Genomic DNA, 16,820 nt, shown 5'->3' on the forward strand with positions numbered 1-16,820 from the left:
CATTGAAGTTACTTTTTTGATACTCATTGTGTTCTACATCCGCCAATCGCAATTTGAATGACTATTTTTGAAACGAAATATACAAATACATTTATAAAAAATTTTGAAAAGCTAAATTTTAAATATTCTGTAAAACTCTGCGGTGGCAACAAAAACTTGGTTTAATGATGAAGATTAACGGGAAAGCTTTCGAAAAGTGTCTTTTTGAACCGTTTTCCCACTTCCTGTTTGTCGTGTAGACAGACCGTTTTAAACTTTCTCAGAAAATCATATTTATGCTCAATATTTTTCGAAGCAATAAATGATATTTTCGAATTTTTTATCCGTTCAGGAGTAGGTTTTAACATGTCTCAACGAAGATATTTTTGATCTATGTATATTTTTCAGTCTTTATTTCTCGATTCTTTAAACGGTTAAAATGAGATAATATTAAAGCAAGTTAATATCTCAACAAGGACTTCCAAAACTTACTTCGGGCAAATAGAATACAACTAAGGGAAAGGTAAGCTTCAATATTCTATTTTGATAATATATATTAATTTGCATCGTATTTTCAGACTTCCTGATAAAATTGAAATTTTAAAAAAATTGATATTTTTGCGTTGGCAATATGCTACATCCGAATAAATCGCCAGAGAAAATGATTTCTTTATGCCAATTTGGAAATATCCAACTAATGGATTGGGAGAAATAGGGAAATACGATAGAGTTTTGCTCAGAAGTATTTGAATCACCCGGAATAATTTCGGTAAATGTTTACTATTACTACTCGAGATTTTAGTGTTGGAAAATAAAAACGGCTAAAAAATTCGATAAATTGAATTTTAGTGTGGGTTAACGCAGTTATTCTAGGTTTTGGCGTTGCCAGACTGTGTTGATTTTTGGCGCGTATTTTGAACAGTGCTTTTTTTGGCGGGCAATTTAAACCGTATTGTTAATTTTAATTTTTTTTCCCCCAACTCAGTACTGCTAGAAAAAAAATGAAAAAAATATTACTTAAAAATAAGACTTAAATTACTGATTAAAATTAGATCTTAAAATATTAATAAAAAAATTATAAAATTTCAAAATAAAATTAAAAATGAAAACAAAACCAGAAATAGGAAAATTCAAAAAAAAAAAAAAATCATCAAAATGACGGATGATGAGTTGCTCGAATTTTTGTTTGGTCATGGAGTACCAAGGAGGACAGTAAAATGTACCTCCTGTGGTAATCCAGCGACATTGAGCAAGGAATTTAATTTCCGATGTCAACGTCAACACCGATTCGTAGAGAATCGGCGGCAAATTATTAAATGGTGTAAATTTTTTGAAAGTATTAGGAAAGACACGATTTTTGAAAAATCGAATTTAAGTATGGGAAAGATCTGCTACCTTATAGCGCTTATGGTAACGGCTAATATGGAGCAGAAGTTCAATAAAGATGAGCATGGGATGTCTTTATTCGGGAGGTATACCTGTTACTGGGGGGTGTATTCGGGAAACGGAAATGAGGGCCAGCTCTGCTTGAGGTAATAAGGACTGTTACATAAAGCCAAACACTATCATTATGTCGGATTGTTGGACTGTGAAGGGGGTGCATCAAAGCGTAACTTTGATCCCTAAAAGCACATACCCAAAACATAAGTATATAGCGGAGTTCAGGTTACACCACGTATTCACTACGATTGGGTATCGGAATCATTGCCCAAAGAGGAGGAACTGGACTGGTCCAAATCCAGTGCCGCCAATGCCTCATCTAAGGGCAACAATTCCTTAAATGTGCCTGATTTGCACATTTGCCCAATTGTAGTGAACACATGGTGTAACCGATGTGTATGGTTTTTATATTTCCTTTTAACATGGAACTCCGCTATATACCCATCAAAGTGGTCGAGACGACGGCCGTAGTGCGGTATAACCGACCGTGCGTCTCGCCACATTCTTTCCATGTTTTGGGTATGTGCATTTGTGTCGGGATCAACAAAGTTTTTTGAATGGTTTACGCTTTGATGCACGAACCCTTCATCATCCAGACAGTTGTATGCCCTCCAACAATCCGACATAATGGTCGTGTTTGGCTTTATGTAATTTTTAATTACCTCAAGGAGGGTTTTTGCGGTGCGGTTGGGGACAGCGACAAGGAAGCATCGTTGCGTTCCCCTTTCAACCCCACCGAAAACCCACTGGCCCTCAACAACTCTACCTCTATTATATTTCCGCTTCCCGAATTTGGCCTCGTCGATTTCAACAATTCGGCCTTCACCCCCCAGTGTTTCCTTCATTTCTTCTTCTACCATTTTGAGGTACACCTCCCGAATAAATTTTTTCCATTGGACAATTGTCCTACTGGACATCCCATGCTCATCTTTATTGAACTTCTGCTCCATATTAGCCGTTACCATAAGCGCTATAAGGTAGCAGATCTTTCCCATACTTAAATTCGATTTTTCAAAAATCGTGTCTTTCCTAATACTTTCAAAAAATTTACACCATTTAATAATTTGCCGCCGATTCTCTACGAATCGGTGTTGACGTTGACATCGGAAATTAAATTCCTTGCTCAATGTCGCTGGATTACCACAGGAGGTACATTTTACTGTTCTCCTTAGTACTCCATGAGCAAACAAAAATTCGAGCAACTCATCATCCGTCATTTTGACAAAGTTAAAGAGCGTTACTTCGCATCCGTCGCACGCCATGGTTAAATTTGAAGTGATTGAAAAATGTTTAGAAGCGATCGGAATGTTTTTTGGAGAGTAGAAATTCCATTATCTTCTCTTTCACTCGCTCTTATTTGCATGTAGAAAATATTGTATGAATTGACTCAATCATAACGCATACGCTGACCAAAAAGTCTCCAATTCAAAAGTGTCAGTGTATGCGTTATGATTGAGTCAATTCATAAAAAAGAGACAAAAAGGCGGTTCTTTTCGTCAGTATGTCGACATCAACACGAATTCATTAAAAAAAAAAAAAATTAGCACGTGGTACATGCTATATATGCACATACATACATACATATGTATATAGAATGCCCTCTGCAAATGACCAAGCTGCTAAATTGCAATCTAATATTGTTATTCAGTTTGACATTTTTTGGCATAAGCTTCAATTTAATTACAAAGGTCTGAAATTTTCCAAGCATATTAGTGGAATAGAATTTCAATATCAATTTGCTCAATTTTAAATGAAGCCAAATAATCTTATTTTTAGCCTAACTAACACATTAATAAAAATGTTTTATCGTTGCAGTGCTAGGATACCACGAACAAATTAATTAAAAATATATTTATTTCAATTTCAATTTTTGGAAGTACTAAATATTAAATCCTTGAGTTTCAATTAATTGATATCAAAATAAATAATATTTAAAAGAATTTTTAATTAATTTGAATTTTAATGGCTGTCATTCCGACACAAGAAGGTTTGATAATAACGCGATCAAATTGTTAAACACCAGGCTTGTTTTCTATTTTCAATTTTTTTTTATTTAAATTCAAAATTCCATTAAGGTAAATATATATGTAGGTAAACATCTTCAACCTTTAACTGTACGTCATTGCCCTTTAAATAAACCTTATTGCACTGAAATATAGCAAATAACACACTATTATATACATACATAAATTTCTGCCAATTGTCTTTTGTAAAAATACAAATTTTCAAATTGTCAACAATCCATTTGAATTTGCCGCAAAAATTTAAATATGGCGCCAATTGTATACCAGAAAATTTGGTATCTGGCAACGCCATTTGGCGCGCTTTCCAACATTGTCGTAACATTTGGGCACACTATTTTAGCTGGAAACAGTTAGATTCAGCTATATTTAGCTTTTATCCCGCTAAAAAACTAAATTTTCTTTTGTTAATTACACAAAAACTACGAAATAAATCGCCAAGGCGCACCTGATATCGTACTCGTGGAATTTTTCTCTTTCGTTTGATACCAAAATTATGTAGTTTAAGGGCGTTTTGGGCCCGAGTAGTAATAGTAAACATTTACCAAATTTTCTTTTGTTAATTACACAAAAACTACGAAATAAATCGCCAAGGCGCACCTGATATCGTACTCGTGGAATTTTTCTCTTTCGTTTGATACCAAAATTATGTAGTTTAAGGGCGTTTTGGGCCCGAGTAGTAAGGTAAATGTTTACTATTACTACTCGGGCCCAAAACGCCCTTAAACTACATAATTTTGGTATCAAACGAAAGAGAAAAAATTCCACGAGTACGATATCAGGTGCGCCTTGGCGATTTATTTCGTAGTTTTTGTGTAATTAACAAAAGAAAATTTAGTTTTTTAGCGGGATAAAAGCTAAATATAGCTGAATCTAACTGTTTCCAGCTAAAATAGTGTGCCCAAATGTTACGACAATGTTGGAAAGCGCGCCAAATGGCGTTGCCAGATACCAAATTTTCTGGTATACAATTGGCGCCATATTTAAATTTTTGCGGCAAATTCAAATGGATTGTTGACAATTTGAAAATTTGTATTTTTACAAAAGACAATTGGCAGAAATTTATGTATGTATATAATAGTGTGTTATTTGCTATATTTCAGTGCAATAAGGTTTATTTAAAGGGCAATGACGTACAGTTAAAGGTTGAAGATGTTTACCTACATATATATTTACCTTAATGGAATTTTGAATTTAAATAAAAAAAAATTGAAAATAGAAAACAAGCCTGGTGTTTAACAATTTGATCGCGTTATTATCAAACCTTCTTGTGTCGGAATGACAGCCATTAAAATTCAAATTAATTAAAAATTCTTTTAAATATTATTTATTTTGATATCAATTAATTGAAACTCAAGGATTTAATATTTAGTACTTCCAAAAATTGAAATTGAAATAAATATATTTTTAATTAATTTGTTCGTGGTATCCTAGCACTGCAACGATAAAACATTTTTATTAATGTGTTAGTTAGGCTAAAAATAAGATTATTTGGCTTCATTTAAAATTGAGCAAATTGATATTGAAATTCTATTCCACTAATATGCTTGGAAAATTTCAGACCTTTGTAATTAAATTGAAGCTTATGCCAAAAAATGTCAAACTGAATAACAATATTAGATTGCAATTTAGCAGCTTGGTCATTTGCAGAGGGCATTCTATATACATATGTATGTATGTATGTGCATATATAGCATGTACCACGTGCTAATTTTTTTTTTTTTTTAATGAATTCGTGTTGATGTCGACATACTGACGAAAAGAACCGCCTTTTTGTCTCTTTTTTATGAATTGACTCAATCATAACGCATACACTGACACTTTTGAATTGGAGACTTTTTGGTCAGCGTATGCGTTATGATTGAGTCAATTCATACAATATTTTCTACATGCAAATAAGAGCGAGTGAAAGAGAAGATAATGGAATTTCTACTCTCCAAAAAACATTCCGATCGCTTCTAAACATTTTTCAATCACTTCAAATTTAACCATGGCGTGCGACGGATGCGAAGTAACGCTCTTTAACTTTGTCAAAATGACGGATGATGAGTTGCTCGAATTTTTGTTTGCTCATGGAGTACTAAGGAGAACAGTAAAATGTACCTCCTGTGGTAATCCAGCGACATTGAGCAAGGAATTTAATTTCCGATGTCAACGTCAACACCGATTCGTAGAGAATCGGCGGCAAATTATTAAATGGTGTAAATTTTTTGAAAGTATTAGGAAAGACACGATTTTTGAAAAATCGAATTTAAGTATGGGAAAGATCTGCTACCTTATAGCGCTTATGGTAACGGCTAATATGGAGCAGAAGTTCAATAAAGATGAGCATGGGATGTCCAGTAGGACAATTGTCCAATGGAAAAAATTTATTCGGGAGGTGTACCTCAAAATGGTAGAAGAAGAAATGAAGGAAACACTGGGGGGTGAAGGCCGAATTGTTGAAATCGACGAGGCCAAATTCGGGAAGCGGAAATATAATAGAGGTAGAGTTGTTGAGGGCCAGTGGGTTTTCGGTGGGGTTGAAAGGGGAACGCAACGATGCTTCCTTGTCGCTGTCCCCAACCGCACCGCAAAAACCCTCCTTGAGGTAATTAAAAATTACATAAAGCCAAACACGACCATTATGTCGGATTGTTGGAGGGCATACAACTGTCTGGATGATGAAGGGTTCGTGCATCAAAGCGTAAACCATTCAAAAAACTTTGTTGATCCCGACACAAATGCACATACCCAAAACATGGAAAGAATGTGGCGAGACGCACGGTCGGTTATACCGCACTACGGCCGTCGTCTCGACCACTTTGATGGGTATATAGCGGAGTTCCATGTTAAAAGGAAATATAAAAACCATACACATCGGTTACACCATGTGTTCACTACAATTGGGCAAATGTGCAAATCAGGCACATTTAAGGAATTGTTGCCCTTAGATGAGGCATTGGCGGCACTGGATTTGGACCAGTCCAGCTCCTCCTCTTTGGGCAATGATTCCGATACCCAATCGTAGTGAATACGTGGTGTAACCTGAACTCCGCTATATACTTATGTTTTGGGTATGTGCTTTTAGGGATCAAAGTTACGCTTTGATGCACCCCCTTCACAGTCCAACAATCCGACATAATGATAGTGTTTGGCTTTATGTAACAGTCCTTATTACCTCAAGCAGAGCTGGCCCTCATTTCCGTTTCCCGAATACACCCCCCAGTAACAGGTATACCTCCCGAATAAAGACATCCCATGCTCATCTTTATTGAACTTCTGCTCCATATTAGCCGTTACCATAAGCGCTATAAGGTAGCAGATCTTTCCCATACTTAAATTCGATTTTTCAAAAATCGTGTCTTTCCTAATACTTTCAAAAAATTTACACCATTTAATAATTTGCCGCCGATTCTCTACGAATCGGTGTTGACGTTGACATCGGAAATTAAATTCCTTGCTCAATGTCGCTGGATTACCACAGGAGGTACATTTTACTGTCCTCCTTGGTACTCCATGACCAAACAAAAATTCGAGCAACTCATCATCCGTCATTTTGATGATTTTTTTTTTTTTTTGAATTTTCCTATTTCTGGTTTTGTTTTCATTTTTAATTTTATTTTGAAATTTTATAATTTTTTTATTAATATTTTAAGATCTAATTTTAATCAGTAATTTAAGTCTTATTTTTAAGTAATATTTTTTTCATTTTTTTTCTAGCAGTACTGAGTTGGGGGAAAAAAAATTAAAATTAACAATACGGTTTAAATTGCCCGCCAAAAAAAGCACTGTTCAAAATACGCGCCAAAAATCAACACAGTCTGGCAACGCCAAAACCTAGAATAACTGCGTTAACCCACACTAAAATTCAATTTATCGAATTTTTTAGCCGTTTTTATTTTCCAACACTAAAATCTCGAGTAGTAATAGTAAACATTTACCATAATTTCTTTACTTTAATTTTTTTAAATTTTTAGCTTATGGCGCCTCCCATAATCTTGCAACACTGGTTCGTCGCGCTCAATTTTTTACGTCAAAAATTGCGGCGAATATGTTCGTCAAAGTTATCGTAGTCGACGTTATCGGAGAAAAGTTATCGTTTGTTTGAGTTCGGCTGGTTTCGGGTGGTTCGTTATGCTTCGGGTGGTTTGAAGCGAGTGTTCAAAAAATTGCGGCGAGAGGGCAAAAAATGGCGGCGAGAGGGCTAATCGTTAGGGCGAATATTCATCTATTTTACGGCTTGGGCGAATCCGTCGCGCCGAGCGAATTGATTTCGCCATGTTTTTTTTTTTTATTGTTGTTTTTGTTTTCGAGGTGAGCGGTGAGAAGCAGAGATATTTAATTGTGATTGAGCGAATTGTTTTCTATGGTAAATGTTATTAATTAATATAAGTAACAAATAAAACGTGCTGTTTTGTATGTTCGCGCATATGTGTGTTTTGTGCAATAAATGCGCAATGTTAAGGAGCTCTAAAATACATATAAAAAAGAGAAAATGCGCAATCAGCTTGTGAGCTCACTCTAACAAGGGCAAATAAATATGTATAAATGGCGTGTAGAAATGTGAACGTGAAAGTGAAGAAAATAATTGTATTCGAAAGTGCAAAGTAAATCAATAGAATGTAAATTTAATTAAAATAATCTCAAAAAACATCTAACGATGTGGTCATTTACATACATACATACATATATGTATACAGTGAATATACACACACGCACACACACAGGCACACAAAGAGCAACTGGCGCTGTGTTTGTGCGATGATCAACAGCTCCAGCAATATGGCTGCCACTTGTTGGATGTTTTAGTAAATGAAACTGAAACGATACAAAATTGTCTACTAAAACAAACGCAAATACAAAGATATTTCCTAAATTCTGTTCAATTGATAGTTGTCTGTTTGAAGTGAAAAAGTAAATAGAGCTGGGCTGCAGTTCAAAAGTTCATTACTCACACACCCACACCCCTATATAAACACACACACGCACACACAAAGCCTTATACAAGCCCATAGACACACAGGGACACACACACAGAAATGTACAGAAATTTCACACATGAAATTGCTTTTGCAGTGATGATCACACTCGCACCCCCACACAAACATTGATACCTCACACACACACACACTCACACACAGAGTTAAACAGAACGCTCTTTATGTACATATGTATGTATGTACCTATGTACATTCAATTGGAAATGAAATTTTTAATTTTATATAATTCAATTATTGTTTGTTTACACGATTTTCGTCAATTCGTAATGCATTTCATTCAAATTTAAGAATTGTTTATTTTCCGTCTTATTTTTAAATACTTTCACACTTTGCTGTTTTATTCAAAATCGGGGTGCTTTTTTTTTTTAGCTGTAGTTTGGCCAAAAACCAGTTATCGCACCCTCTCTGCCGCCTGTTTCCTCTCCTGGCCCACTGTCTCCTTCCAAAAAAAATAAAAACCATCGTCATCCATTAAGTGTTTTCATCAAAACTAGCGGAAGTAAGAGAGTGGTAGCGGCGGTGGAGACGGCGGCAGCGACTGGCTAAGAGATCGAATGAGACAACAATACATGCATACAAGTTGTTTATCTTTAACTGTGTGTGCTTGTGTGAATGCATTTGTGTTTATGTGAGTGTAAGTGTGAGTGTGGGTGCTTGTTTTGGGGAAAAAGGAGTTGCAATACACACAAAAAGTTACATACAAACGAATCAATATGCAGATTGGCAATTGAAAATTAAGTGAAAGTTGTTAAAAGTTAGAACTGAAGAATATTGTGAATAATCGCAGACTGGAAAATTGCATTCTTTTCCCTGGTGTTTTTCTTTTGGCAACAGCAACAGCAACGACTTTGCCCGTACATACATATGTACATACATTTGTATGAACATGTATTTAAAAATAAAATAGTTAGCCCCAACACACACACAGAGATACACTGAAGGCGGCACACGAAACGTGTTCGGAAATTATTTTTATTTACCTATAGAGCACATTCCGCGCACCACCCTTCGACCCCCTACCACCCCACCACTCTCCACCGCGCCCCCTCTACCCGTCTCTTTAAAATGTGAGTTCAGTGCCTTCATATAGTGCCTTTCCCTATCGCTAATTTGCGCATTTGTATGAACTATATACATATATGTATGTATATGAGAGTTTGTACAAACATACACAAACACAACCAAACTCCACTCGGATAAATGTATACAAAAAACATCAATTTAAAAGAAATACGCCAATTAATCATCTTTATTTTCGTGGTGGAATTTAACTAAATTAAAGGACTGCCAAAAATTGGGATAACATCACTTAAACACACATACACACCACTACACCCACACGGACTCTATGGATGACCCTTCAATTAGAAAACGGTAAGTAAGACAGCCAAAAACTGTATACAACTTCATAATCTGCTCCAATTTTATATAGCTATGTATATAGACATATGTACATATGTATATGTAACTTTTATTACTCATATTCACAATCACTGAAAACGACGATAAAACTTATCTTTCGAATTGCGTTATTCCAATGTCGCCGCATTCAAGAGATGCACTTTTCTGCATTTATTTATGCGCATACGTACATACATATGCATATACATATGTACATATGTTTGTAAGTGTACATTCTCTATAAATCAGTGGTGGAGTAAAGAGGCTCAATATGGGGTTTGAACAGATGACTGGGACGAAGTCCCTTACAAGTTTTGGGTATTAATCTTAGCCTTACATAGTATAGTCAATCGATCCTTAATTACATTTAACAGAATCAGGGCTCTTAATGGGCATTTTCCATGAGCATTACGTTTTGTCTAAATATTTAGTTAATAAATTTCTCCAACAAAAATAATACAGTTAGTCGGATAAGGACGAATCTTAAATATGCAATGCCTACAGTACCTAAACAGAAGTCAAAAACCAGAAACAACAGGAAAATTTCGAATTAAAGTTGAAATATTTATAAGGAAAACTTACTTTTGGCTATAATTAACTTAAAATAGAAAATTCTTTCACCGGCGACATTCGTATTTTTATATGGGGAAAACAGAAAAGTTTTTCAGTTCGGTCACTTCTTTATATTTTTTTTAAAGTTGAATTAAGAATCATTGTACCAATTAATGTTTTATTTAGTATCAGAATTTGTTTATTAAGGCAATTAATTGAAAGATTTTATTTTTGCTGAATATAGAATTTTTAAAGGAATCCTTGCAGAGGGTTTAATAATATTGTGTAATTGTATGTAGCAGGACTGAATTTATTATAGTTTCAAAAATAACTAAAACCGTGAAATAATCTTCGCTGCATGTAGCAAGTGCTCTCTCCCTGCCCTCCTCTCGATCCGGCACTAGTTTATAGTCATTCAATTTTTAAAATATTAGCATATCAGGTAAAACTGAACTAAATATGTATATTTTTTATTTTTCTAATAGAAACTTTTGCCTATTTGACGCAAAAATTAAAAATTTTTAAACCCCTTATTCAAACATAGTTAGAAATTACGGCAAGATACATAATCCTCCACGGAACTACTCCATTTTCAGTCAGTAAACGTCGGGACTGGAATTCGGGAACAGTAGTAATATAGTTTATGTAGGTCTCCACTGTATATAACAGGCAGATGGACATCAAAAAGTATATACATATAATATCCCTAATCAGCATCAACAGCCGTTTCGATCTAGCCATGTCCGTCCGTCCTTCTGTCCGTATGATTACCTAGATTTTCAAGACTTCATAAGAGAATGTATGTATGTTTGCTGAGCATCATGTTAACAGAATTTTAAATACACACATTTATTTGTTGTTATAATTTTATTTGTTACTTTATTCAATTTGTTATCATTTTGTCATTTATTTAATAGTCCATGGCTACAAAAGTTTATAAAAAATTCAGACAGCTTTTTGGAAATTTGCCCCCCATAAGACGAAAAGTGCAGGCACGCCTCTGTTACATGTGTTTATATGTACATATATAGATGTATATATTTAAAAAGGTTTTCTTTTGTTGTGACCACCACTCCCAATACAACAGAAGCAGCGAAATGTAGCTACGAGTAGCCCACAAAATGTGGATGACTTAATAAATTTATTGCATAGTGGGGAGCGGCCTGGCCCGCTAACGCTAAGCGCGAACCGAACCGAAAGCTAATCATTGAGTTCTAGTTTTTGTTCTAACTGATACTCGCCAAGTTCGTGCAAATGTTTTATAACAAAGGGGAACGCAATCGTTGACGTTTCCGACGTTCTATTCTATAAATTGGATTAATTCCAATATTTGGTAAAAATACCCTAAATAATAATATCAAATATTTTAACTAATGAGACACTAAAACGAAAAAATAAGAAACACAAATTAATATGCTTAAATGAATGGATACGATTAAAGTTTATATGGCTTTGGCCAGCTGTAAAGTGCGTAAATGGTGTAAAGTGTAAATCAAAAACAACAACTAATAATTTAAAAATAAAAGTCAGTTATTGTTTGAGTTGAAAAATAGTGCACATTATTAGAAGAAATTCACCAATACATGGAAACAAGTACCTTCTTTAATACAAAGCCAATACAATTGCATAATATTTAGTTTTTAGTATTTGATTTTGTTCCACAACATGTGGGTGAATCATTCCAATAGTTTTTTTTTTCTTTGTGTATTTCAAAAATCTGAAAAATATCAAATCGACACATGTTTTTAACAGAAATCAACATTTAGTACATTTCTTTTTGTTGTAAAATGCTTTCCCATAGCTCGTTTAAAATTCCGTCTGTTCAAAAAACAATAATAATAACAATAATATTTCATAGGTGGGAGGCAACGGAACGACGTTAATCAGCATGCAAATGCTGATGAGAGATTTCAAAAATAAATATACTTTTAAATGTTTTGTAAAGGCGTTTTATACGCTCTATAGCAATGGGCCCTTCTAGGCCCAATCTAGAATAGCATGTGTGACTGAAATAGTAAAGCATGACAAATTCGGAGAACCTGTAAACGTTTTTAGAACGCTAACTATTTGTTTTAAATGTAGCCACGATCATTAGGTACTCTTTTAGATTTCAAGCATAGGTTAGTTGAATAATGTTCATAGAAAATAATTAAATATAATTAAGTTCATATGTATTTGTGTCATTAAAAATAAAGAAATTGTTAGTATTAAACACAAAGGCTATGTACATACATATGTATGATAAACCAAAGGAAAGAACGTTTTTGAAAACGTAGATACTCTTCCCTTACCTACATACATATACTTCAAATTAGTCGTCAAAGTGGAAAAAGTTTTATCCAAAATGTCAAATGTTCGCGAACGAACAACCTAGAATCTTTGGGTGGAGGAACGCGGCAGCCTATTTTATAGTATGTTTATGTGACAACTATATAATATTGTTATACGATATTGATTGAATTTGGCACAGTTATTAAGAGATATATATTACAAGATATAATGATCCGAACCGACTTAATCTGAGATATACAACCCCTGCAGTGTATAGAAAAGATCATATACATATGTAAAAGTTCAGCTCTGTAGTTTCAACGGTTAATTAGATTGCTTTAATCCAGACGGGAGGGGTATGGCTATATGAACTCGCCTCGTCGTAAATAACTAAATTTTACATGGTCAGCGATGCTTCTTTCCATGCGTTGTATCCTTCCTGCAAGGATTTAAAAAAGGCATGCTGCTTGCTGCAATAATAACGTGATGCAGTATCGTCTAAAATTCAAGTTTAAGCCGGCTTTAGATACTGCATATACATATATATATGTAAATCTGCTCATGCCCTCATACAGAATGCCGTTGCCTTTCTTATTATACCATACACCCATAGGGTGAAATGGTATATTAAAGTCGCCAAAATGTATGTAACAGGCAGAAGGAAGCTTCTCCGACCCTATAAAGTATATATATTCTTGATCAGGATGAATAGCCGAGTCGATCTAGCCATGTCCGTCTGTCCGTCCGTCCGTCCGTCCGTCCGTCCGTCCGTCCGTATGAACACGCAGATCTCGGAGACTATAAGAGCTAGAGCCACCAAATTTGGTATGTATACTCGTGTAGTATGCACATGTTCAGAGTTAATTGGAATTTCGGCCACGCCCCCTTACGCCCCCAGGAATCACATAAAACTGTTTTTCTTAAAAAGTATAACAGCTAGAGACATCAAATTTGGTTTATATACTCGTTTAGTTGGCGAGCAGAAACTAATTGTTTAAACTTTTTGCCACGCCCCCTTCCGCCCCCGGAATTTACATAAAACTGATTTTCTTAAAAACTATGACAGCTACCGACATCAAATTTGGTATGCAGACTAGTTTAATAGACGCGCAGAAACTGGCTATTTAAAAATTTTGCCACGCCCACTTCCGCCCCCGCAAATCAAACAAAACTGATTTTATCAAAAACAAACAAAGCTAAAGTCACCAAATTTAGTATGTATACTGGCTTAGTACTCGCGCAGAGTATATATATTTTCATATTTTGCCACGCCCACTTCCGCCTCCATAATTAAGAAAAAACCGATTTTCTCCTGTAGTTTTTTGACTATCGCATTCAAATTCGGCAGACTAATTAATCTTATCTATTTCTACAAAACTACCAAATTTTATTGAAATCGGACTAGAAACATGCAAAATATGCGTATGAACGTATTTTGCTACGCGGTCCACAAGGCCAGAATTGGCCGTTGGCTAGTAGCGGCGCTAGAGTGCTCGTGTGTTCGTAGAGTGAGCGAGATAGCACATACTATGAAACATGTAAAAACAATTTAATAGACATACATATGTACATTTGGTTTTCGAAATTTAAAAAAATTTGTTTCACCTGGTGTATGGTATACCCGAGTCGACGAGTCGACTTACTTGCTTCATTTTTTAATGTTGTCTGTCTTTCAAGAAACCCTTTCATGACGATGTTCTCAATACTTCAAGGAACAATTTAGGTCTTATAGTCTCCAATATATTGGTTTTTATATGATATCTGTATGTATCGAAAAATTTTCCTTCTGCTAGTTACATGCATTTCTGTTGACTATTTCATTTTCTGTTTGTTTTTATTGCGGGCAGTTTCTATTTAATATTTTTGTTTAGAGTTTTCTTTTTTGCTAGTAATCGCTAAATGTTATTTTAAACCTTATTAATAGTTTACTGAAAACACTTGAACCAGGGATCAAATGACCCATTCCGTTAACCGGAAAAACAACATTAAACAATAAACCGCTCTATTGTAAATAGAATTAGTTTACGATCATACGCTACATGTATTCGGGGAAATTGGAAATTAAGAAAGTTTTCAATGGCTTTTTATTATTATTATTCTTATGTAAGTCTTTGATTAGCAGAAGGAAAATTATATGGTTGGGGCTGGAGCAACCTTGATGCAAAATATACATTGTAGGTACACATGTGCGGAAATTATTCAGACAGATTTCACATAGATACAAACTACTTGTAGGTACAATGTACCTACTATGTATGTATGTATATGTACATATACACATGTATAATGGTCAGTAGTTGTATAGAGGAGACAATTCGTACTTAATTGAATTGTATCTATGTATTTTATGGCTAATTTAATTTAGGCTCAATTAAAAAAGGTCGGACAACAGACGTTTTTATAGTACGGATCAAGCTTTGACCATGGCTCAGGTTACGAATTCATTATTTTTCGTATTGACGTGTCTTGTTTATGCCGCACCCATGTGTATATGTGTAATAAAGTTGCAAATAACAAAGCCCAACAATTTTAACAATGATAAATATAATTTTATTTTAAATATTTGGATTATACCTAATAACTTTATTACCTTTTTTGTTTTAGGCTTATTGATTTGTGTACCGACGAACATGAATACGATGAAGTTCAAGAACTGCCAGAAGAATCAAGCACACAGTCCTTGCAGTCATCCGAAATCAGCGGCAACGGTGGAACTAACAACACAATCAACGCAAGCTCAGCATTGGGATTGGGCGCAGTCGCATCTGTGGGACCATCAGGAAGCTCCGTGGATTTGCCACCAGAATTGCCACCGCCAAAGCAAAAATCTGTAAAGAATTCCAAGAATAAACAGAAACAAAAGTCATCAGCGAATAAATCAAAAATACCACGATCCCCATCATTGGCCAGCAGTCTAAGTAGTTTGGCCAGCAGCCTCAGTGGTAGCCATAGCAATAATCACAACAACAACAACAGCGTCCCACCACAGACACCACCATTGCCAGCCGGCTATCAGCAGTCCAATAAGCAAAAGAAGCATATGAACGGTGGCAAAGTAACCGCAAGTGATGCAGCATCGGCAGGATCTGCGGTGGCGGGTGCGGCGAATCCCACTGCTTCATCTACAGTTACAGCCTTAAATAATGTCAACAACAATAGCAACATGAACATAATGATTGGAGATGATAAGGCTGCTACTGGTGCCGGTGCCGGTTCTCCTCCCGAGAGCACTGGTGGCACACATCCTCAAATACAAATAACATCAGCAGTCGAAACGACGGTAACAACGCCAACGACGCCATCAACGCCGAATCTAGCATCACCAAAAAACTTTCAGTATTTAACATTGACTGTGAGAAAGGATGAAAATGGATATGGAATGAAGGTGAGTAGATCTCCATCCGATATAATCATCCGATTACCTACCTAATCCTGATCGTAATAATTTCAATTGGTTCTACAGGTTTCTGGAGATAATCCCGTCTTCGTTGAAAGTGTCAAGCCAGGTGGAGCTGCACAAATTGCTGGTCTAGTTGCTGGCGATATGATTTTAAAGGTCTGTGAAATTGAATTGATTTTTTTTTTCAAAGATTTTTGATTATTATTATAATTACTTTTAGGTTAATAAACAAGAAGTGCGTCTCGAGAAACACCCAACGGTTGTAAGCTTAATTAAAGGTGAATGATGCTACTGATATATTAACAATTGTATTTAATTTTTAATTTTTTTCTTCAACATTTTGTGGGAGTTTTGAATTTTAATGTAGCTACAGATTTCATAATAAGATGCCGCCACCATGAATATGGTATATTCCATGTTATCCTTAGATCACTGGCCAGTTTTCAATGTTCTTTATGTGATACACACTTTTTGCATGTTTTAAGCGTCTCCCCTTCCGACTTGCATTTCTCCGTTTTCATTGAATCTTTTTGGGGGCAAAGTTTGCAAACTTTTTTTTCTGTTGGCTGCTCCTTGTTGTCTGTCTTATTGTCAGGCGCAAGACTCGGGCATTTGGGTTTATTATCTGTCCAACCTTCTTCCTCACGACGCTTACACTTTGTACAATTGCACTTGTCTTTCGCTTCTCTCGATGGCAATCTTGATTTATAAATAAAATCATCCTCGAAACGCTTTTTGGGCGGAGGGGATTCTTTGTCTGGCATGTCCTTTTGT

At 35.3% G+C, this 16,820-nt stretch overlaps 1 protein-coding gene and 1 long non-coding RNA gene across 4 annotated transcripts in view; one reads left to right on the forward strand and one right to left on the reverse strand.

Moving 5' to 3' along the window:
- Positions 1-7,704: 7,704 nt before the first annotated feature.
- Positions 7,705-16,820, forward strand: part of RhoGEF2 (Rho guanine nucleotide exchange factor 2) — a 30,706-nt gene continuing 21,590 nt past the window's right edge. Inside the window, exons 1-5 of one of the 3 annotated variants that reach the window (XM_068290895.1) lie at positions 7,705-7,791; positions 9,705-9,796; positions 15,251-16,031; positions 16,110-16,202; positions 16,267-16,324. In XM_068290895.1, the coding sequence (XP_068146996.1) occupies positions 9,771-9,796; positions 15,251-16,031; positions 16,110-16,202; positions 16,267-16,324 (958 nt within the window). In that variant the 5' untranslated portion in view covers positions 7,705-7,791; positions 9,705-9,770. Of the gene's footprint in view, positions 7,792-9,499; positions 9,797-15,250; positions 16,032-16,109; positions 16,203-16,266; positions 16,325-16,820 lie in introns of all 3 variants that reach the window. The other 2 variants (XM_068290897.1, XM_068290896.1) reach the window with 2 other exon arrangements.
- Positions 15,174-16,493, reverse strand: LOC137577432 (uncharacterized). Its single transcript, XR_011032412.1, has 4 exons — positions 16,261-16,493; positions 16,073-16,204; positions 15,535-15,996; positions 15,174-15,474 (listed from the first exon to the last, which is right to left on the reverse strand). It is a non-coding gene; the product is annotated as an uncharacterized lncRNA (long non-coding RNA).

This window comes from Drosophila tropicalis, unplaced genomic scaffold (genome assembly GCF_018151085.1).
Source record: "Drosophila tropicalis isolate 14030-0801.00 unplaced genomic scaffold, ASM1815108v1 contig_593, whole genome shotgun sequence".
NCBI classification, from domain to species: Eukaryota; Metazoa; Arthropoda; class Insecta; order Diptera; family Drosophilidae; genus Drosophila; species Drosophila tropicalis.